Source organism: Ostrea edulis, chromosome 6 (genome assembly GCF_947568905.1).
Source record: "Ostrea edulis chromosome 6, xbOstEdul1.1, whole genome shotgun sequence".
Classification (NCBI taxonomy): Eukaryota; Metazoa; Mollusca; class Bivalvia; order Ostreida; family Ostreidae; genus Ostrea; species Ostrea edulis.
The window spans coordinates 13,371,925-13,393,818 of NC_079169.1; the positions used below are offsets into that span (position 1 = coordinate 13,371,925).

Sequence of the window (21,894 nt, forward strand, 5' to 3'; positions counted from 1 at the left end):
AACTACTACTTACGCAAATGAAATGATTTCAGAATTTGAAATATGGTTATAAAGAGAGAGAGAAAAAAATCATTAAGATAAAAGAGAGAAAAACCACTAGGATGAAAAAGTGAAGATAACAAACATTGGTCAATCTAATAATTCCTACAAAGAGTAGGGCAAATAAGGACATAAGGACCCCCTGGACACATCAGAGGTGGGATCAGGTGCCCGAGAGTACTGGACACATCAGAGGTGAGATCAGGTGCCCGAGAGTAGAAACATCCTATGTTGAATGGTCATGCTTGCCGTGAACCCTATCTATTTCTTGGTCAAAAAATGTATCTAAATGCTTGTAATTAATCACCAATTACCATTTTTGTTGCGAAAATACGGAATGGGATACACGGTCAAGCATACCGATCGATGTCATCGTGTTGAGGAACAAAATTATTACTATAATATAACCAAGAAAGAAAAAATGAATTAGATCTAACTTATAGCGGACTACGATGAAGAACATCGTTTTTACTTGACCTGTGAGCCTCTGTCACTTTCTAAGCTGGCCTAAAACTCCGTTAACGATCAGCAGGTACCCGCAGAGCGAGCGCCCGTGTCAATTTCCCTGATCGGACTCCACCACGATCGGTCATTGTTATAAACCGATCTAATGCCGTTATGATCGCCAAATTACGCAACTAATGTCAAATAAACGCACGGCAGACTGGGAATACGTTACTTGACATTTATAATTGACTTTCAGGGAAGGTGGCATTGTTACGTGGACTGTCGGTATATTACATTGCAGCAGATGTGACATAGAACCTTTAATATTTATAATTACAGACAGTCATTTCTCATAATGGCTGGTGGTCTGAGATCATCACTTTTTTTTTTTATTTAAATCGGGGTATCAATTGAAGTATGGAGATATCTTGGTGACCATAGATGAGACAAGAACGATAACTCGTGGTAGAGCCGGAGCTTCGAGCAAAATGCCTTGAGTACTATGTAAAGAAAGATAACTCCCTTGGAACATATTGCCAGCCGAAACACGCTGACCGAGCCCTATGTAAAATTACATTTTCAAAACAAAAATTGTATTTGGCGAGCATTGCACTGTGGATGCACGTACATTGCCAATGCGTACATCCTTCTCTCCATCTCCGAACTCCGTCGGGGTACTCTATGTAGCCGTTCGGAGGGCTCTGATGTCCTGTTTGTGTCCCATCTAGCGTCTAGGACAGAATATCATCCATCCCATGTGGTTTTTTTCCAGAGACAGAACCTATACTTAGGACTTACAACTGAAACTGAAGGAAAATCTATGTTAATATACTAGCAATAAGTATAGGAATTTTTCGGTCCTGGGCTCCGTTGCCTTCTAGAGTAGGTAACGTGTGTGTGGAGAAATATGACGTCACCACATGATCTCTGCGGCGTCGTTGAATTAAGAAATGGAGCAGAATTCACACACACACACACACAGAGAGAGAGAGAGAGAGAGAGAGAGAGAGAGAGAGAGAGAGAGAGAGAGAGAGAACACGTGAAACTTTAGAATGATTTTTATAAACTTTCTTTTTATACTCAGCGAGTCTCAACATGAGGCCCTATTCTCCAGGGGGAGAGAAGAAACTAAAAAAGAAGTTTCAACATACATTAAGACACAATGAGATGCATGGAACAAAACTTCCATTATACAGAGAACTGAGATGGACGGTCAGTATATCTTTAATGATCATGTAGTTATACAGATATTTTGTTGACAAGCAACACCACTTCTCCCTATGTAGACTCCGTTACATTGTACGCTGGAGATACACCATATCATATACATGTAATCATCCTTTTATTCAGTAAACGATAACTCATTTTCCGTCCCAACAGACAGAGTTAGAAAAACATATCCAGATTAATCTTTAAAAGTTTTTTAACACAGTGATGTACTAATTCGTGACGTATTACTACTTAATATTACAAGCATTAACATTCGAACTAACATGTAAGTATAAAAAGTCACCACCGATTTACAGGTAAGTTTCATTAAGCATAAGACACCTTGCACTGTGCATGCAAATGTACCCTACCTTAAAAGAATGTTTCATTCCGAGCATTGTTTTACATTCAAAAGTAAATTTTGTTGACTCTTGTAGCAAACTTTTCAATAAAAGTCAGATCACGAATATAGTTAATAATACTAGTTTACTTGTATTTTCACAAACAAACAAAATATGCCACTGATTACAAAACACACATGAAATAAATTGTGCTTTTCAATGAAAGTATGGAACATATTTACACAAAATCACAGATTTTCAATTTAAGGCCGCTATCAATGTGTGGCTGATCTACTTCCGGTTCCGAAGGGTGACGGATCTTTCCGGAGCCACGGGGTGTTTCTACGATAACCAAACTTTCCGTTGTACCCGATGACGGGTTGGACTCCCTGCATGAACTGGGCGTGTCCGTCTGTGGTTTCCCCGGAATGACCTGCACGTGGCAAACATCATTTGATTATCAAAAATGTTTCGTGTTTTTCAACTTTATAGAAGATGAATATCACTTTACATGTACATGTGTATTGGATTGCTCATTGAATTGTGATATATTATGATGTCTTAAAAAGAAAAGAACAGAAAAACACACTTGATATTTTTTTTATTTGGAATCTTTTTCTAAATAAAAATATGTGCAGTTTAAACAAGTCTCCATGTTGTAACATGAAGTTTAGATATCAATAAAGCTGATATTTTAGAAATATTGTCTGACTCATACGTAAAATATTCCTCTGTAAATCTATCTACTATGGTATTCCTATTCCTATTTGTACTAATTAGCTGATAAGCTTAAACGGTTAATACAAAGAACTATCAATTTGAAAATCAATTCCAGAAACCACAAGATCTTGTCAACATTGATCAATTATACACTCCAATACATTATGTGGAGAGAGAGAGAGAGAGAGAGAGAGAGAGAGAGAGAGAGAGAGTTTGTTTGAGTTTGTTTTACCAGCGCCAAACTGGTTCCTCAGAGAAAGGTACTGGAACCCTGTCCCCTTGTCGTGAAAGTAGTCAGATACCGGACCCTCTATCGAGGTACCGCCCTCGTTCTGGAAGTTAGGGAGAAAAAACAAATAGTCAAATGGATATCAATATATTGTGTTCATAAATTGTCAACAACAAAAACATCACAGCTTATCTGAAAATAAGAAAACATATCACTGTCGTGCACGAAGCTTCTTTCACAAAATATAACGAGTTATGGGATTGCAGTAAATCTATAGGATCCCAACTGAGTTAGGGCCAATGATGTATCGATTTGTGAAATCAGCATCGAAGTGTACATGATAAAGAACACAAAATCAACAGACTGATCGGTGCCGATCACAGTTCAATATCCGACCATGTCGACCACTGATCTGGTTCCTGGAGGTGTTTGTGTTTGAATGTGTGTGTGTGTGTGTGTTTGTGTTTGAATGTGTGTGTGTGTGTGTGGGGGGGGGGGGGGTATACTGTCAAAATGGTAAGTGGAGAATAATCGATGTAGGGGTATATTTTGCTTAAAGCAGAAAAAGTCCACAATAAGCTTATTAACTATCGTTTCCCATGGCTTCCAGAGACATGTTTTACTTGCAGTGGCGGATCTGGAGCTGGTGCCAACTGCCCCCATGTTTGGATTCATGATAGGAGATGCACGTATTGTGGGATCGTATCTTGGATATATTCGTATTCAGAATGCAATGCATCAAGTCCAGAATTATAGGTTTTTCTAAATTAATGAATCTTTTTCTCCAGTAACGAGTTTTGTGCGCTGACTGCATATATTTTTTTTTTTTACACGTGCATGATGAAAACCCCATCAACTTGATTTTAATTGATTTATTTTCTTACATTGTGTACATAGTGACGTTGATTTCCTCATCTAGATCTATAGAGGGCCATACAGCTACATATACCACAGAAACACAACAGCTTGATTTAATTATCAACACCAAGACAACATATTAAATCTGTGCTGAAATACATTATGTACAGAATTTATATACAGTCTGTGCTGAAATAAATAAATGTAGATCAAATATTTCAAAATTGCCCTTCCTTTTGTTAACAGACACCCTATCAAATCATCAGCATGGTATTCATTTCAACAAAGCTATAAATTCGACGACCACAACCACCACTTACAGGATTGATTGAGCCCGATCTTATTACACTTAATTTTCATTTTATCGCCTCCAGTCCGTAATACCGGCGGAGTACCTTATCGTTTATGACATTTTAGTTTTGTATCGTTTTCATTTGAGAGACTCTCGACGAATTTTATCACTCAATATTATGAAGGGTGTTTACTCTATTAATGCCCTGTCCTGCTCCGTCACCAGGACTGCGGTGAGGGATTTGTGTCACGATACAGAAATGTATGCACCCCCTTCTGTCTTAACAGGAGTTTATATTGATCTCAAAAAGCATGATAGGAAATCATCCATTCATTGGATTTTGTCTCTAGAAGTTCATATCTTATCGATTGTACATATCAATATATCAAACTGCACGAAGTTCAATATCGAAAGACTTTGTTGTTTTCAAATAGAATATATAAGTAACTATACTTGTATGTATAATTTACTCCTTATCACTTTTTCAAATAAACACATCTATAAATAAGCTAGCTGTCTCGAATACTTGGGGTACAAGACTGCCAGTCTGATTGACTTGGCAAAGGCACCGTCCCTTGGTACCCCCTGTATTCGTGACATTTTATAATATTGTTTTATTTTCCTACCCATGAAACATCCTTGTTGTACATCGCATTTTCAATCAGTACTATAAGCCAACTCAAGACCAACATCAATGTAGAAATGGTATACATCTGTTTATCGTATTGTGTAGTTCTATTTAATTGTATACAATACTCATGTAAGCTGTCTTGAATATATAACATCTGTATATGGTATGCATGTGGACATATTGTCGTATCATGTATTTATTTTTGTGTATACTATAAATAAGCTGTCTTAAACACTTAGGGTACAAGACTGCCAGTCTGATAGACTTGGCTCAGGCACCGTCCCTTGGTACCCTCTGTGTTTGTGACAACATTTTATAATATTGTTTTACTTTACTTCCCATATAGCACACTTATTGTACAGTACATTTCCAATCAGTATTGTGATGAGAATTCAATACCTATGTCAATGTTGAAACCCTTAACGTGTATATGGTACACATGTGTAAATTGTATCATGTAGTTATAATGTTTAATTGTTAATTTGTATATGCCCCCTGAGGGCCCTTGATTGGTGAATAAATAAATAAATATAAAAAATATAAGGAAATTAATGTTATAAACACATTTATTGCAATCTCATGAATTGGGCTGACCTGTCAGAAAATGTTTAATGAAGGTGACAGTAGATTTATATCATCCCGATGGAAATTTGTCACATTTCTGACTTCAGTAAACCATGGACTAAAACAGAAAATTTGTCACATTTCTAACTTCATGGCCTGACACAGAAAATTGAAGTGTAGCATTACATCACAGCTATCTATGTAATTGTTTCAGTTTCAGTTTAGGAAAAACAAGGAACTATGTGTGTTGTCCCCCCCCCCCACACACACACGACTGTACATGTATGTAAACACAGTGCATGAACGGTATCTCTGAATCGTTTCTTATCCCAGTACACATAAAACATACTGTACCTAACCCAGATTCTCCTTGGAAGAGAGAATGAAATGAACCTCAAATGATTTCACACGAGGACAGTATGTACACAATACCTTTAACATATACTGAATGATTTCACATGAGGACAGTATGTACATAGTACCTATAACATACACTGAATGATTTCACATGAGGGCAGTATGTACATAGTACCTATAACATATACTGAATGATTTCACATGAGGACAGTATGTACATAGTACCTATAACATATACTGAATGATTTCACATGAGGACAGTGTGTACATAGTACCTATAACATATACTGAATGATTTCACATGAGGACAGTATGTACATAATACCTATAACATATACTGAATGATTTCACATGAGGACAGTATGTACACAATACCTATAACATATACTGAATGATTTCACATGAGGGCAGTATGTACACAATACCTATAACATATACTGAATGATTTCACATGAGGGCAGTGTGTACACAATACCTATAACATATACTGAATGATTTCACATGAGGGCAGTGTGTACATAGTACCTATAACATATACTGAATGATTTCATATGAGGGCAGTATGTACATAGTACCTATAACATATACTGAATGATTTCATATGAGGACAGTGTGTACACAGTACCTATAACATATACTGAATGATTTCACATGAGGACAGTGTGTACACAGTACCTATAACATATACTGAATTTGTATCAACATACAACTTTTCCCAAACAATTCTTACCTGGCCTGTCTTCTCCAAAGTCTCATCTACTCCGATAAACTCATAGTACTCGTCCACATGCTTGTCCTTCTGGGAGTTGTAGGGCGGGATGACGGGTCCCAGTTTAGGGTTGGTCTTGGAATAGTCAGTGGAAATACTACTGACAGCTCCACAGTCCAGAACGAAGCCCTTCTCTTTCTCCAGGAGAGCGTCCGGGGGTGGGGTGGAGGGGGTGCGGTAAATCTTATTCTCCCTACCTTTCTCTGAGGCTGAACTGGACGGCATGATTGGAGGAACCTGCCAAAGATATTGTATGGAGTCGTTTTATACAGGTGATAATCCTGCAATCTACGAGATCAATCCGCTCTGTAACGGTAGCAGGTAAATCGACCCGCCTGTCATAAAGCTAGCGAAGGCATTAATATTTTATGTAATCTTTATTCATTCAACTCAAATATGAATTAACCTTGTTTAAGATTGCCTGTGAACACTTTATTTACACGAAACCCGAATTTCCTTAATTAGTTGTCGCTTCACTTACCTTGGTTGCTATGAGTGTAAACTCTCGGGACGCTCACCTCGAGACGTCAGGCTTCCAATCAAAATAATTCTTTTAAATTTAGTTGAAGTTTAGTTTAGATCATCTGTGTTTTAAATCCTACTGTTTGGGGGCCTTTAGGGGGATTTAAGCCGTTCAAAACTTCGAACAATGACGTTTAATGTGGACAGATCTGGGGTGCTCAGGGTAGCGCGTCCATCCACGCACTAGTATTTAAATCTTTTTGTGGATTCTATTTCTTAGTTTGTTTAATTTACATTTAATCGCCAGTTATCACAAGAAAACTTCTTCAAGGGTTTGTGAGATAAAAGTCACACATCTTTTGGGTTGATAAGCACACACGGGGAATGAGTATCGATAATATCTAATTCCGCACTCCCGCGCTCTTTAAACAAGAGTATACAACATGGGCTTGTTTATTATCACAAGGCATTTCAAACACCAAACACACACTTCCATCCAAAGACATACAAGCCTGTTTTAATTGTGTTTAGTGAAATTTAAGTATATAGATATATTTTACACTATTTTACACTTCAGCGCCCAACGGTTCAGGTACCTATATAATTCAAACGCAGTCCACAGCCTGTGTCTCCACTAGTTCACGCGATATAGAGCATCGATGTGCTCTTAGTTCACACATTAATATGCATTAAAGTACGCCTTGTTCACACGATATCAGTATCATAACATAGCAAAAAAAAAAAAAAAAAAAAAAAAAAGAAAAAAAAAAACAACAAAAAAAAAAACAAAAAAAAAAAAAAACCCACCCAGAAATCATAGAGTGCAATTTCACAATAATCTAGAGTTTATCGGCGGAACGAGTCCATTCAGTGAAATTGATAATCCATATATGTAAAGTATTCAGATCAAAGGCAAATGATAATTTAATCCTAAAGAATAGGTCACGTCAATGACAATGGTAGGTCACGTCAATGACAATGATAACTGATTCATAAAGAATAGGTCACGTCAATGACAATGATAATTCAATCATAAAGAATAGGTCACGTCAATGACTATGATAACTGATTCATAAAGAATAGGTCACGTCAATGACAATGATAACTGATTCATAAAGAATAGGTCACGTCAATGACAATGATAACTGATTCATGCAAGATATTTACCAAATGCAATTGTCATTTAATCAAACATGCTTTCTTATGAATGACAAAGTGACTTCAAATTGATAACCGATATATGTGAGATATTCATAATTTACGATAGATGATAAATGGCAATATGCAAGATAAGATTTATTATTAATGCCCAGTTAACTATTAGTAAACAAGACCACATGACGTTTTTCACATGTCTGGAAATGATCCCACGGACAAAATAGCCATAGACATTTGATGTGAAATTGTAGTGAAAAATGCATTACGTCAACTAACAATCACTCAGTACTGACAAACAAGTTGATGGTACAGGGGTTTCAACAGTCTCGATTGCAGTCAGCATTTCGCAAATTCTATGGTCGTTATAACGATCTAGTTCGTCAATACAACCTATCATTGGGTTAAATGCTGTCTGACGTGTTTCATACCGATTGTTAGGCCGTTCTTGGCACACTGATTTTGACTACGGATAACTCCTTTACCTGATCAGGATATAGGGCTCAAGGCGGGTGTGACCGGTTGACAGGGGCTGCTTACTCCTCCTAAGCAACTGATCCCACTCCTGGTGTGTCCAGGGGTCCATGTTTGCCCAAATATCTATTTTGTATTGCTTATGGGAGTTATGAGATTGATCACTGTTCGTTATCTTCACCTTTCAGTAGCGGAGTAAAAGAAGCAAGTGATAAATAGAGAAATACTGAGACTGTGTGTTCAATGTTGGAATTCCCATGAGCACGAATTGTGCTCCTTTGTTAGCTGACCTGTTTCTATATTCGTATGAATTTATTCAAAAACTTATACGCGAGAAGAAATCTCTTGCTCTGGCCTTCAATTCGACATTTAGATACATGTATATCGATGAAATTTTGTCTATTAACATTGATAACTTTCATTCATATGTCAATTCGATATATCTCTGTGAGTTCGAAATAAAAAATAAAAAACACCACAGAGTCGTCCACTTATGCTTCATACTTAGATATTTTATTGAAAGTAGACATTAACGGCAAACTGACAACTCAACAGTATGCCGAACGGGATGATTTCAGCTTCTCCATTGTCAACTTCCCATCTTTATGTAGCAATATTCTATTATCACCTGTATATGGTGTTTATATCTCTCAACTGATTCGATACGCAAGAGCTTGTTCTGCATATAGTCATTTTTTAAATCGAGGCAAGCTACTGACAAACAAGTTGATGGTACAGGGGTTTCAACAATCTCGATTGAAGTCAGTATTTCGCAAATTGTATGGTCGTTATAACGATCTAGTTTGTCAATACAACCTTTCATTGGGTCAAATGCTGTCTTGACGTGTTTCATACCGATTGTTTGACCGTTCTTGGCACACTGATTTTGACTACGGATAACTCCGTTAACCTGATTAAGATATGGTGCTCACGGCGAGTGTGACCGGTCTACAGGGGATGCTTACTCCTCCAAGGCATCTGATCCCACCTCTGGTGTGTCCAGAGGTCTGTGTTTACCCAACTATCTATTTTATTTTGCTTATAGAAGTTACGAGATTGATCACTGTTCGTTTTCTTCACCTTTCATACATGTACATATATAATTGATGGTGATAATGACAATGATGAAAAAGTCAGCAGAGGGACGTTAAACGGTATAGAACGAAACAGCATCTTGGAAAGGGTAAGAATCAAACCAATGTGACCACCTCATTAGGTCTTGTGATTAGGTAAGATAAAATAAAACCCTACCACTTTTTCCAATAGGATACATTATAGTCAAGGACTTTGTCGTTACAATGAAATGAGAATTACGTTGCTGAATATTTTGAGAAAAAGTATTGAATCAATCGAGTAACATTAATGATATTCCAAAGAAAATTGTTTGAATTTGATAACTTGACAATTTCCTGCAATCTACAAATTTGTTTCCATGGTAACCCATAGAGCTAACCGGCTATCATAAGCATTTAGATAAAAGGACAGCAGAAATATTATTAAAATTTATATTTTCATTTGATGCAAAATACGATGAACTTTATATTTAGTGCATACATGTTTTGGGCGTATAAAGCTTTATATACATTCAGGAAATCATATTCCATTAAGGGGAAGTAATTAGTTTGAAAGAACACTTGAATAAACAAGGAACAATATTTGAAATCTGGGATTTAATATATCATCATTTCAAGCAAATAAAATCTTACGAGGAATGTAATATTATGGAGTCATTGTTTACTTTAGTACTTCATGTCTACTATGCTCAATTTGGAAATAGTTTATCTTTCTTTAGAAAATTACGGACAGACAAACAAACAGCTAGTCAAGTCTTCATTCCGAGAGTATAGAAATAATATTACAATGAACTAAAAATAAACACTGACCCCGACGTGATTCGAACACGCAACCTTCTGATCTGGAGTCAGACGCGCTACCGTTGCGCCACGGAGTCATATTTCCTACACCTGTTATATCTATATTTTTTTTACCTCTACGTAAAACACAAAGATAAATACAGATATAGTAAAGGACAAAATAAAATCAAGAAATGGCAATGTGCTATAAATGAGACATTTTTAACGCTTTATGAAAAGGGCATTATCCTGTTATTTACTTCGCGAATCAAATAAGTTTGACGTTGTTGACGTTAACGTCAATTTCATCTCTGTGCGTGTTTATCACAATCCTAAACATTTTATAGGGATTGTGGCCCTCTTTTACTTCTGATATACTTAATGATATACTTAATGTACCTCACTTGTTATATTACTTTTACATTTTATATCCATCTTTAAAAGTACTTGCCTTTATTCCGTAAATATATATACATAATATGGGAAAACAGCAATGCTATTCGTATGTAATTTGTAAAGCTGGGTTTTAGGTAAACCCATTATTGACCACTGCTTTCTGGTCGCTATTTTTCACAGTAATGTAAATTTAGTAAAGAAATGTGTCTTCTATAAGCATACTCGTTTATTGTTATTAAAATGTATTTGTCATTTAAACTTTTGGTTCTGTATTAATGTTTTGTATCCGTTGAATACTTCTCACGAAGGGATAGACTTGAGAATGGTGACTATTGTTGCATTGGACGAAAACCTGTCTTGATGCGCTGATCAAGGTCAATTTCATTTTGTATTAAATCCGCATAATTCCTCGATACGGAATAAAGTAACATTTACATAATAGTACAGATTTATTCCGTAAAATTATTCAATTCTATAAAACATGGATGTACTTAATTCTTATGTAGAAGTAAAACACGCACTTGTTGCGCGGATCAAGGACAATTTTATTTTGTATGAAATTCGCCTAAATTCTTGATATGAATATACGGAATAAAGTAATATTTACTAATATCAACGATTTATTCCGTTAAAATTATTCAATACAATTAAACATGGATGTACTTAATTTCATGTAGAAGTAAAACACGCATTTGATGAACGGATCAAGACCAATTTTATTTTATATTACATTCGATATGAATATACGGAATAAGCAACATTTACATAGTACGGTTTATTCCGTAAAAGTTATTCAATATGATAAAACACGGATGTACTTAATTCTTCTGTAGAAGTAAAACACGCACTTTAGTATGAATAGTGCTTGTGTAAAAACGGAATAAATGTAAGTTAATAGTATGAAACTCTTTCATTTGTATTTTTCTTCATCTTTCTTGCGCTCTCCCTTTAAATTAGAGTTGTGAAGGAAATAAATTCCAAGGTTTTGAGTACTTTTAAAAAATTGCGTCGCTATTTACTCCTGTTATTTGCTTCGCGAAGCAAATAATTTCCGAGGTGTCGAGTACATTTAAAGAACTTGCGTCGCTATTTACTCCTGTTATTTGCTTCGCTTTGTACAAAAACGTGCTATTTTCTTGATTTGGTGTCTCTTTTAACTTGTTCCCCCCTAAAATACCAAGCCCCATTTTTATATGTTTCTCACCCAAAGAAACCCTTTTCTGGGAAAATCTTCCCCTTGAAGTGCTATTTAGAATGAACAGTCTCAGTATATATATACTCCTGTTATTTGATTCGCGAAGCAAATAAATTCCAAAATTTTGAGTACATTTAAAGAACTTGCGTCGCTATTTACTCCTGTTATTTGCTTCGCGAAGCAAATAATTTCCAAGGTGTCGAGTACATTTAAAGAACTTGCGTCACTATTTACTCCTGTTATTTGCTTCGCTTTGTACAAAAACGTGATATTTTCTTGATTTGGTGTCTCTTTTAACTTGTTCCCCCCCCCCCCAAATACCAAGCCCCATTTTTATATGTTTCTCACCCAAAGAAACCCTTTTCCGGGGAAATCTTCCCCTTGAAGTACTATTTAGAATGAACTGCCTCGGTATATATATACTCCTGTTATTTGCTTCGCGACGCAAATAATTTCCGAGATGTTTCGAGTACATATAAAGAACTTGCGTCGCTATTTACTCCTGTTATTTGCTTCACCTCTATATTTGTTATGATTGTTTTGTACGGAATAAATTAATACAAGTCTCACGGACCCAAAATGAAAGTAGTCGAAATTTGTGAATTTAAGGTAGAAAGTGTAATACAGTAGTCGTAAACATGTACAGAGATGAAATTGACGTTAACGTCAACAACGTCAAACTTATTTGATTCGCGACGTAAATAACAGGATAATGCCATGAAAAGTGTCCTACTCTAATGTATTTCCATAAATGACCTGCGTATGGTGTTTATCACTTTCAATTAATACGTTACACAAGAGCTTGTTCTACGGATGATTAGTTTTTCAATCAAGGCAGACTACTGACAAACAACTTGATGCCTCCGAAATTTCTATAGTCTCTTAAAAGTCAGCATTTTGAAAATTCCGTGATCGTTATAACGATCTAGTTTGCCAATACGACCTGAAATTGGGTCAAATACTGTCTGACGTGTTTCATACCAATTGTTAGGTCGTTCTTGACACTCTGATTCTGATTACGGATCACTCCATCTATTTGAAGAAGATATAGGGCTCCTGACGGATATGGCCGATCGACAGGAGATGCTTATTCCTAGACATCTGGCCCACCTCTGGTATATCTCTCGAAATCGAGAGAGCTGACAAACACGGACCCTTGGTCATATCTATCCGACTATTGTGTGGTAAATGTAATCTAAAAATACATATTTTCATCCAATCAGAAGAGACCGTGGGAAGAGGAAAGAACATCTTTAACTGCAAGGGAAGTATTCATTTTGTACCTGTTAGAATAGTAGATGCGTTGGGAAGATTTGTATACACTAAGTTCAATTCTTAAAGAGAGTAACAGCTGAGATACTTTTTTAAAATTGAAATCTTGCATTCCTTTTTGAAATCTGTCTCTCAGTTGAAATTTTGGATTCCGTGTTTTAGTGGAAATTTTAAATTCTTTAACTGATTCAACATTTTGAATTCTTTCTTTGAAGTCACATGACTATATATACAATATATATATTGACAAGACAAATCGGAAAGTACAATATGAAAGGTGAAGGTAACAAACAGTGATCAATCTCATAACTCCTATAAACAATACAAAATAGATAGTTGGGCAAACACGGACCACTGGACACACCAGAGATGGGATCATGTGCCGAGGAGGAGTACGCATCCCCTGTCGACAGGTCACATCCGCCTATTTTCTTCATATCGATTGTTGGGCCGTTCTTGGCACACTAATTTTGACTACAGATAACTCCATTTATATGATCAAGATATAGGGCTGTCGGCGGGTTTGACAGGTTGACAGGGGATGCTTACTCCTCCTAAGCACATGACCCCACCTCTGGTGTATCCAGAGGTCTGTGAGTGTCCAATCTCTGTTTTGTATTGCTTATAGGTGTTATAAGATTGATGACTAAGTTATGTTTACCTTTCATACAGGTTCGTACAGAACTATGGATTTTGTTTCTTTTGTCTATTAGGATACACCTTTCAACAAGAGCGAGAAACATATCAAACTAAACGTTTGGTTCCCTAACCATTTGACATTTTCACATGTCTGACAATGACCACCCGGAAAATATAGTTATTTAATGTTTTCTTTCTACATTTAGTCACACACAGGGACAGAACACCAAGTCTTCGTTCCGAAGCATAAAAATGAAATACAACACCATTTCACATGCGTGATACGACCTCAAAAGAATAATGACCCCGACGTGATTCGAACACGCAACCTTCTGATCTGGAGTCAGACGCGCTACCGTTGCGCCACGGAGTCTTGTTAATCACTTTAAATAGGTGATGAAATAGCACACGCCTCTTAGTACGTATAAACATCCATCATGTATATCGGCCAAGTTGAAATCAACAGATCAATAATAGACCAAACACTTCTAGTATATATGGCGGGTCATCAACATGCTCGGTGATTCGATATAACGGAGTGTACTTTAATTCAAACAATATTCTATCATGTATAAACATAAATGGATTAGACAACAAGTACTGCCTATATAAGGATTCTCCATAAAAGTACATAGTCAAGGTCATACAGATAGGTTTGATTACATGTTTGTATAATTACAGATGAATAATAACAATGAAACTGTTCGGTAACAGGAATATGATAAAGATTAATAATGTTTCAAAGTATAATAATTTACAACTTATTGTATGACTGACAAGAGTAATTTGGGTATGAATATAAAAAATTACTATAAAAAAGAGAATAATATAAAGAGGTTGGTTGCATGGTATGAGAATGAAATGAATTAAACAAATTTATTTGTAGACAAGATAAGTTGATGTACAATTTTGAAAATTGAAACATTTTGTTAAAACTAAGGTTATTGTCACCATTCAAAATGAGTTCTAAAAATAAAGGTAATGGTATTTGTATCAGTCTTTGTCTTTGTATACAATATTTTGGACACTTCAAATAAAAGTGAAGTATTGTTTCAGAACTATTTTAACACATGTCACAATTAGCATGCATTTTCCCTAAGAAAGCAATTAAATACCAAATCAGCATTAAGATTACAAGCTTTATTTCGCAATAGAGAATGCAGTATATTTGATCTACGATTGCTATAGTTGTAATAAGTCTTCAGTGGATTTAAAAGAATAAATACTTTTTATGCCACACTTGAAGGATGATATTTGAAGTGGGACGACTTCGAATATTAAAAGGTAGGTCATTCCACAACTTTATAATTGAAGGTATCAAAGTATTCATAAATGAAGATGTTTTCGCTAACGGAATATTAAATTTTAGAGTGTCCTGATTTCTTAAAGAATAAGAATTAGAAGGTAAAATACATGGCTGTAGTAAATCTTGCAAATATTGGGGAGCTAGCCCATGAACTATTTTGTAGAATTACACACGTTTATGCATTTTTCTTCTTATAGCTAAGGTATCCCATCCAAGCTCGTTATATAGTATTGATGTAGATTAATTTGTCCTTAAACCTGTTATTATTCGTGCTGCTGCAACTTGCACGTCTTTCAGTGAATTAGCATCTCTTCCGTACAATTATCCCAAACAATATCTGAATATTCAAGGATGGGTCGAACATAAGAAAAATTAGTTTTTCATCAATGCATTCCTTTTGACTGCATGCTTTAACATTCTTAAAATATCAAATCGGTTACATGCTTTGTCATGGATATGAAGTATATGTGTTCTCCAACTTCCAAAAAAAAATGTATTTTTAATCCCATTAGAAGAGATGGTGGGAAGAGATTATACCATGAACCCGTTATTGAACTGAAAAGGAAGTACTCAATGCATTCGTTTTAAGAATATCAATTCAGATATTAATCAAACAGAGACATAAAATGTGTATACTTAGCTGTATGCCACATACTTTTGTTCGTTTATTAGCTGAACCATTATTTTATTTTCTTGTAAGGCAGAATTTAATCAAAAGCTTCTACACAAGACGAAAAAAAGAGAAGAATTTTTTTTGGTGGCGTTCTTCTCGACATTCAGATATATCGATGACGTTTTATCTATTTAAACAATATTCATTTCCCTTCATACATCGATAATATCACTGTGAACTCGAAATAAAAGACACCATAGAGTCTTCCATATTTGATTCGTACTTAGATATTTTATTGAACATAGATGTTAACGGCAAACTAACAATTCAACTATATGGCTAACAAGATGAATTCAGCTTCTCCATCGTCATCTTCCCATATTTATGTAGCAATATGATATTATCATCGGAATATGGTGTTTATGTCTCTCAAATGATTCGTTACGCAAAGAACAAAGATCAGCTTTTCAATCGAGACAGGCTACTGACAGACAAGTTGATGATACAGGGGTTTCAATAGTCTCGTTTAAAGATAACATTTTGCAAATTCTATGATCATTACAATGATCTGGTTTGCCAATTTAACCTATCATTGGATCAAATGTTGCCTGACATGTTTCATACCAATTGTTAAGCCGTTCATTAACCACTGATTTTGACTTCGGATTACTCCGTTTACCTGATCGATATATAGAACTCGTGGCGGGTGTGACCGGTCGACAGGGGATACTTATTCCTCCTAGGCACCTGATCCCACCTCTGGTATTTCCATGAATCTGTGTTTGCTCGACTCATAATTTTGTATTCCTTATAAGAGTTATGAGATTGATCACTTTTCGTTATCTTCATCTTGAGACGTCAGAAGTTCTGATGTAAATGTAGCAGAATTTGTACAACTTAGTACTGGACTATATACATGTGTATATCCCTTTTCTAAGAATCTGTCTTTTGTCTAAGCAAAGACTGTTCACGAAGAGCGAGAAAAATATTAAAGTAAACTATTAGTTAGCAAGACCAGATGACCATTTTCACATGTCTGGAAATGATCCCACAGACAAAATAGCAATAGACTGTAGTGAAAAATGCATTACATCAACTAACAATCACTCAGTAGCGGAGTAAAAGAAGCAAGGGATAAATAAAGAAATACTGGGATTGTGTGTCCAATTGCGTTTTTACACATACATGTACATATATAACTGATGGTGATGATGACAATGATGAAAAAGTCACCAGAGGGACGTTAAACATAATGGAACGAAACAGCATCTTGGAAAGGGTAAGGATCAAGCCAATGTCACCACTTCATTAGGTCATGTGATTAGGTAGAATAAAATAAAACCCTACCACTTTGTAACTCTCCAGTATTCCAATAAGATACATTATAGTCAAGGACTTTGTCGTCAGAATGCCATGATAATTACGTCACTGAATATTTTGAGAAAGATTATTGAATCAATCGAGGAACATTAGTGATATTGCAAAGAAAATTGTTTGAATTTGATACCCTGACAATTTCCTCCAATCTACAAATTTGTTTCCATGGTAGCGCATAGGGCTAACCGGCTAAACATGTACACCAACATTTAAATAAAAGGACAGCAGAAATATTATTAAAATTAAAATTTTCATTTGATGCAAAATATGGTCAACTTTATATTTATTGCATAAATGTTTTGGACGTATAAAGCTTTATTTACTTTCAAGAAATCATATTCCATTCAGGGGAAGTAATTAGTTTGAAAGAACACTTGAATAAACAAGGAACGATATTTGAAATCTGGGATTTAATAAATCATCATTTCAAGCAAATAAAATCTTACGAGGAATGTAATATTACGGAGTCATTGTTTTCTTTAGTACTTCATGTATACTATGCTCAATTTGGAAATAGTTTATCTTTCTTTAGAAAATTACGGACAGACAAACAAACAGCTAGTCAAGTCTTCATTCCGAGAGTATAGAAATAATATTACAATGAACTAAAAATAAACACTGACCCCGACGTGATTCGAACACGCAACCTTCTGATCTGGAGTCAGACGCGCTACCGTTGCGCCACGGAGTCATATTTCCTACACCTGTTACATCTATATTTTTTTTTACCTCTACGTAAAACACAAAGATAAATACAGATATAGTAAAGGACAAAATAAAATCAAGAAATGGCAATGTGCTATAAATGAGACATTTTTAACGCTTCTGAAAAGTGTCATACTCTAATGTATTTCCATAAATGACCTGCGTATGGTGTTTATCACTTTCAATTAATACGTTACACAAGAGCTTGTTCTACGGATGATTAGTTTTTCAATCGAGGCACACTACTGACAAACAACTTTGATGCTTCCGAAATTTCTACAGTCTCGTTAAAAGTCAGCATTTTGAAAATTATGTGATCGTTATAACGATCTAGTTTGACAGTACGACCTGACATTGCGGCAAATACTGTCTGATGTGTTTCATACCAATTGTTAGGTCGTTCTTGACACACTGATTCTGATTACGGATCACTCCATTTATTTGATGAAGATATAGGGCTCATGAAGGATGTGGCCGATCGACAGGAGATGCTTACTCCTCCTAGACACCTGACCCACCTCTGGTATATGTAAAACTTATACGGTACCAATTCTCTCGAATTAGAGAGAGCTGACAAACACGGATCCCTGGTCATATCTATCCGACTATTGTGTGGTACAGGTAATCTGAAAAGACAAATTTTCATCCAATCAGAAGAGATTGTGGGAAGAGGAAAGAATATCTTTAACTGCAAGGGAAGTATTCATTTTGTACCTGTTTGAAAAGTAGAAGCGTTGGGAAGATTTGTACATATTAATTACAATTGTTAGAGAGAGTAACAGCTGAGATACTCGTTCATGTTATTGTTTTCTCTGAGAAATGTAAGTTTGATAATCTGATGTCATAAATCTGGATCATCTGAAACTCTGCAGTCGTATAATTGTTTGTGTTTGCTTAGAAAGTATGCAAATGCACCCGTGTAGGTGTAGGAGTGTGGAGATAGCAGAATACTGATAGGTACTGTGGGTTTTTAGTTAACATTACTTGAACTAATTAAGTATGATAATGAAAGAATACATCAAGTTCATATTTTAAACTATGCAAATGTATGATTGTAGACAGGATAAATGGTATTTCCGAGTCTGATTTGGTTGGCTATGATAATGTTCTACCAGTTTGTGCGCCTCAAAGAATTGATACATTCACCAATTCTTTCACACGTGTCTGAAAAATGGACCAGGATTGTTTTCTTAGTTAAGATCTTGGAGTCTCTCTATTTCAGTGGAAATCTTGAATTCTTTAGAGGAAAATTAATCTTTGTCTCAGTGGAAATGTCAAATTCATTTTTTAAATTGAAATCTTGCATTTTTTTTTGAATTCTCTCTCAGTTGAAATTCTGGATTCCTTGTTTCAGTGGAATTGTTAAATTCTTTAACTGATTCAACATTTTGAATTCTTTCTTTGGTATCTGAGAAGTCACATGACTATCTCTTATATATTGACAATACAAATCGGAAAGTGCAATATGAAAGATGAAGGTAACAGTGATCAATCTCATACCTCCTATAAACAATACAAAATATATAGTTGGGCAAACACGGACCCCTGGATATACCAGAGGTGGGATCAGGTGCCGAGGAGGAGTACACATCCCCTGTCGACAGGTCACACCCGCCTATTTTCTTCATATCGATTGTTAGGCCGTTCTTGGCACACTAATTTTGACTACAGATAACTCCGTTTATATGATCAAGATATAGGGCTCTCGGCGAGTTTGACAGGTTGACAGGGGATGCTTACTCCTCCTATGCACATGATTCCACCTCTGGTGTATCCAGAGGTCTGTGAGTGTCAATCTCTGTTTTGTATTGCTTATAGGTGTTATAAGATTGATCCCTAAGTTATGTTTACCTTTCATACAGGTTCGGACAGAACTATGGATTTTGTTTCTTTTGTCTATTAGGATACACCTTTCAACAAGAGCGAGCAACATATCAAACTGAACGTTTGGTTCCCTAACCATTTGACATTTTCACATGTCTGACAATGACCACCCGGAAAATATAAGCACAGATATTTTGATTTTGAAATGCCTGTTTTGGAAGGAGTGGATGGGTTATTTAATGTTTTCTTTCTACATTTAGTCACACACAGGGACAGAACACCAAGTATTCGTTACGAAGCATAAAAATGAAATGCGACACCATTTCACATGCGTGATACGAGCTCAAAAGAAGTTTGACCCCGATGTGATTCGAACACGCAACCTTCTGATCTGGAGTCAGACGCGCTACCGTTGCGCCACGGAGTCTTGTTAAACACTTTAAATAGCTGATGAAATAGCACACGCCTCTTAGTACGTATAAACATCCATCATGTATATCGGCCAAGTTGAAATCAACAGATCAATAATAGACCAATCACTTCTAGTATATATGGCGGGTCATCAACATGCTCGGTGATTCGATATAACGGAGTGTACTTTAATTCAAACAATATTCTATCATGTATAAACATAAATGGATTAGACAACAGGCACTGCCTATATAAGGCTTCTCCATACAAGTACATAGTCAAGGTCATACAGATAGGTTTGATTACATGTTTGTATAATTACAAATGAGTAATAAAAATGAAACTGTTAAGTAACAGGAATATGATATTGATTAATAATGTTTCAAAGTATAATAATTTACAACTTAATGTATGATTGACAAGATTAATTCGTGTATGAATGCAAGGTGAAGATAACGAACAGTGATCAATCTCATAACTCCTACAAGCAATTTTCCTAAGAAATCAATTAAATACCAAATCAGCATTAAGATTACAAGCTTTATTTCGCAATAGAGAATGCAGTATATTTGATCTACGATTGCTATTGTTGTAATAAGTCTTCAGTGGATTCAAAAGAATAAATACTTTTGATGCCACACTTGAAGGATGATATTTGAAGTGGGACGACTTCGAATATTAAAAGGTAGGTCATTTCACAACTTTATAATTAAAGGTAATATGTTTTACGGCGTGACCGTGTTTGAGGGCGAAACAAAAAAGTTTTGGCATTAGTATCTTTATCCAAAACAGGACAAAAACAACCCGAAGGTAGCACGCGGACGGAGCTGTATCAAAGAATCCTAATTTTGGACATTTGATCCGCCTATCTATTGAACGCGGGAAATATAACGCAATTGATGTAAACAGTACATTGTGACATCATATTCAGCGTGGTTATTTAGCAAATTTACAAATATAGCGTTTGAACCACAAGAAAAAAATATGGCGTTAATCGTGGAGTGATTATATATGATTAAGAAAATAAGATTTACATGCTTTTACGGATTTTATGTAACATCTCAGAACGACGTGAACTAGGGTAGACGAGATTCAAAATGGAGGAATACATGTCCACGCGCTAATATTCGAATCGACTCCATTGGTACCAAACTTTTCAAGTTCCATAGGTATGGTTTAATTTTTCATTATTTTCCTATATTTTCCTTTTAAACATGTATATACGTGTTACCTTCGCCCTAGATATAAAAGTATTCATAAATGAAGATGCTTTCGCTTACGGAATGTTAAATTTTAGAGTGATTTCTTAAAGAATAAGAATTAGAAGGTAAATTACATGGCTGAAGTAAATCTTGCAAATATTGGGGAGCTAACCCATGAACTATTTTGTAGAATTAGACACGTTTATGCATTTTTCTTCTTATAGCTAAGGTATCCCACCCAGGCTCGTTATATAGTATTGATGTAGATGAATTTGTCCTTAAACCTGTTATTATTCGTGCTGCTACAACTTGCACGTGTTTCAGTAAATTAGCATCTCTTTCCGTACAATTATCCCAAACAATATCTGAATATTCAAGGATGGGTCGAACATAAGAAATGTTAATTTTTTTTTATCAATGAATCTCTTTTGATTGTATGCTATAACATTCTTGAAATATTTAATCGGTTACATGAAAGGTGAGATAACGAACAGTAATCAATTTTATTACTCCTATAAACAATACAAAATAGCATATTGTAAAACGACTGACCC

At 35.5% G+C, this 21,894-nt stretch overlaps 1 protein-coding gene and 4 non-coding genes across 8 annotated transcripts; all 5 read right to left on the reverse strand.

Moving 5' to 3' along the window:
• Window positions 1-1,694: 1,694 nt before the first annotated feature.
• Window positions 1,695-7,857, reverse strand: LOC125647970 (uncharacterized protein C17orf98-like). Of its 4 annotated transcripts, none has more exons than XM_056141577.1 (4): window positions 7,726-7,857; window positions 6,418-6,693; window positions 2,989-3,088; window positions 1,695-2,469 (listed from the first exon to the last, which is right to left on the reverse strand). In XM_056141577.1, the coding sequence occupies exons 2-4, from the start codon at window positions 6,679-6,681 to the stop codon at window positions 2,312-2,314; spliced, it is 522 nt and encodes a 173-aa protein (XP_055997552.1). In that variant the 5' UTR covers window positions 6,682-6,693; window positions 7,726-7,857; the 3' UTR covers window positions 1,695-2,311. The 4 variants fall into 4 exon arrangements, with proteins under 4 accessions (XP_055997552.1, XP_055997553.1, XP_048730801.1 ...); XM_056141578.1 differs by having other exon boundaries at window positions 7,515-7,855; XM_048874844.2 differs by having other exon boundaries at window positions 6,938-7,778.
• Window positions 7,858-10,426: 2,569 nt separating this feature from the next.
• Trnaw-cca (transfer RNA tryptophan (anticodon CCA)) lies at window positions 10,427-10,498 on the reverse strand. The gene has a single exon. It is a non-coding gene; the product is annotated as a tRNA-Trp (tRNA).
• Window positions 10,499-14,203: 3,705 nt separating this feature from the next.
• Trnaw-cca (transfer RNA tryptophan (anticodon CCA)) lies at window positions 14,204-14,275 on the reverse strand. The gene has a single exon. It is a non-coding gene; the product is annotated as a tRNA-Trp (tRNA).
• A 3,542-nt stretch (window positions 14,276-17,817) lies between these two features.
• Trnaw-cca (transfer RNA tryptophan (anticodon CCA)) lies at window positions 17,818-17,889 on the reverse strand. The gene has a single exon. It is a non-coding gene; the product is annotated as a tRNA-Trp (tRNA).
• A 2,193-nt stretch (window positions 17,890-20,082) lies between these two features.
• Window positions 20,083-20,154, reverse strand: Trnaw-cca (transfer RNA tryptophan (anticodon CCA)). Its single transcript has one exon. It is a non-coding gene; the product is annotated as a tRNA-Trp (tRNA).
• Between the last annotated feature and the right edge of the window lie 1,740 nt (window positions 20,155-21,894).

What these genes read in the sequence shown, in the direction of transcription:
- LOC125647970 (XM_056141577.1), bottom strand. Translation starts at nt 6,681, where the DNA reads ATGCCGTCCAGTTCAGCCTCAGAGAAAGGTAGGGAGAATAAGATTTAC. An exon ending in CTTTGGAGAAGACAGGCCAG is followed by an intron (nt 3,089 to 6,417) that starts GTAAGAATTGTT and finishes CCTAACTTCCAG; the next exon opens with AACGAGGGCGGTACCTCGAT. An exon ending in GAGGAACCAGTTTGGCGCTG is followed by an intron (nt 2,470 to 2,988) that starts GTAAAACAAACT and finishes TGCCACGTGCAG; the next exon opens with GTCATTCCGGGGAAACCACA.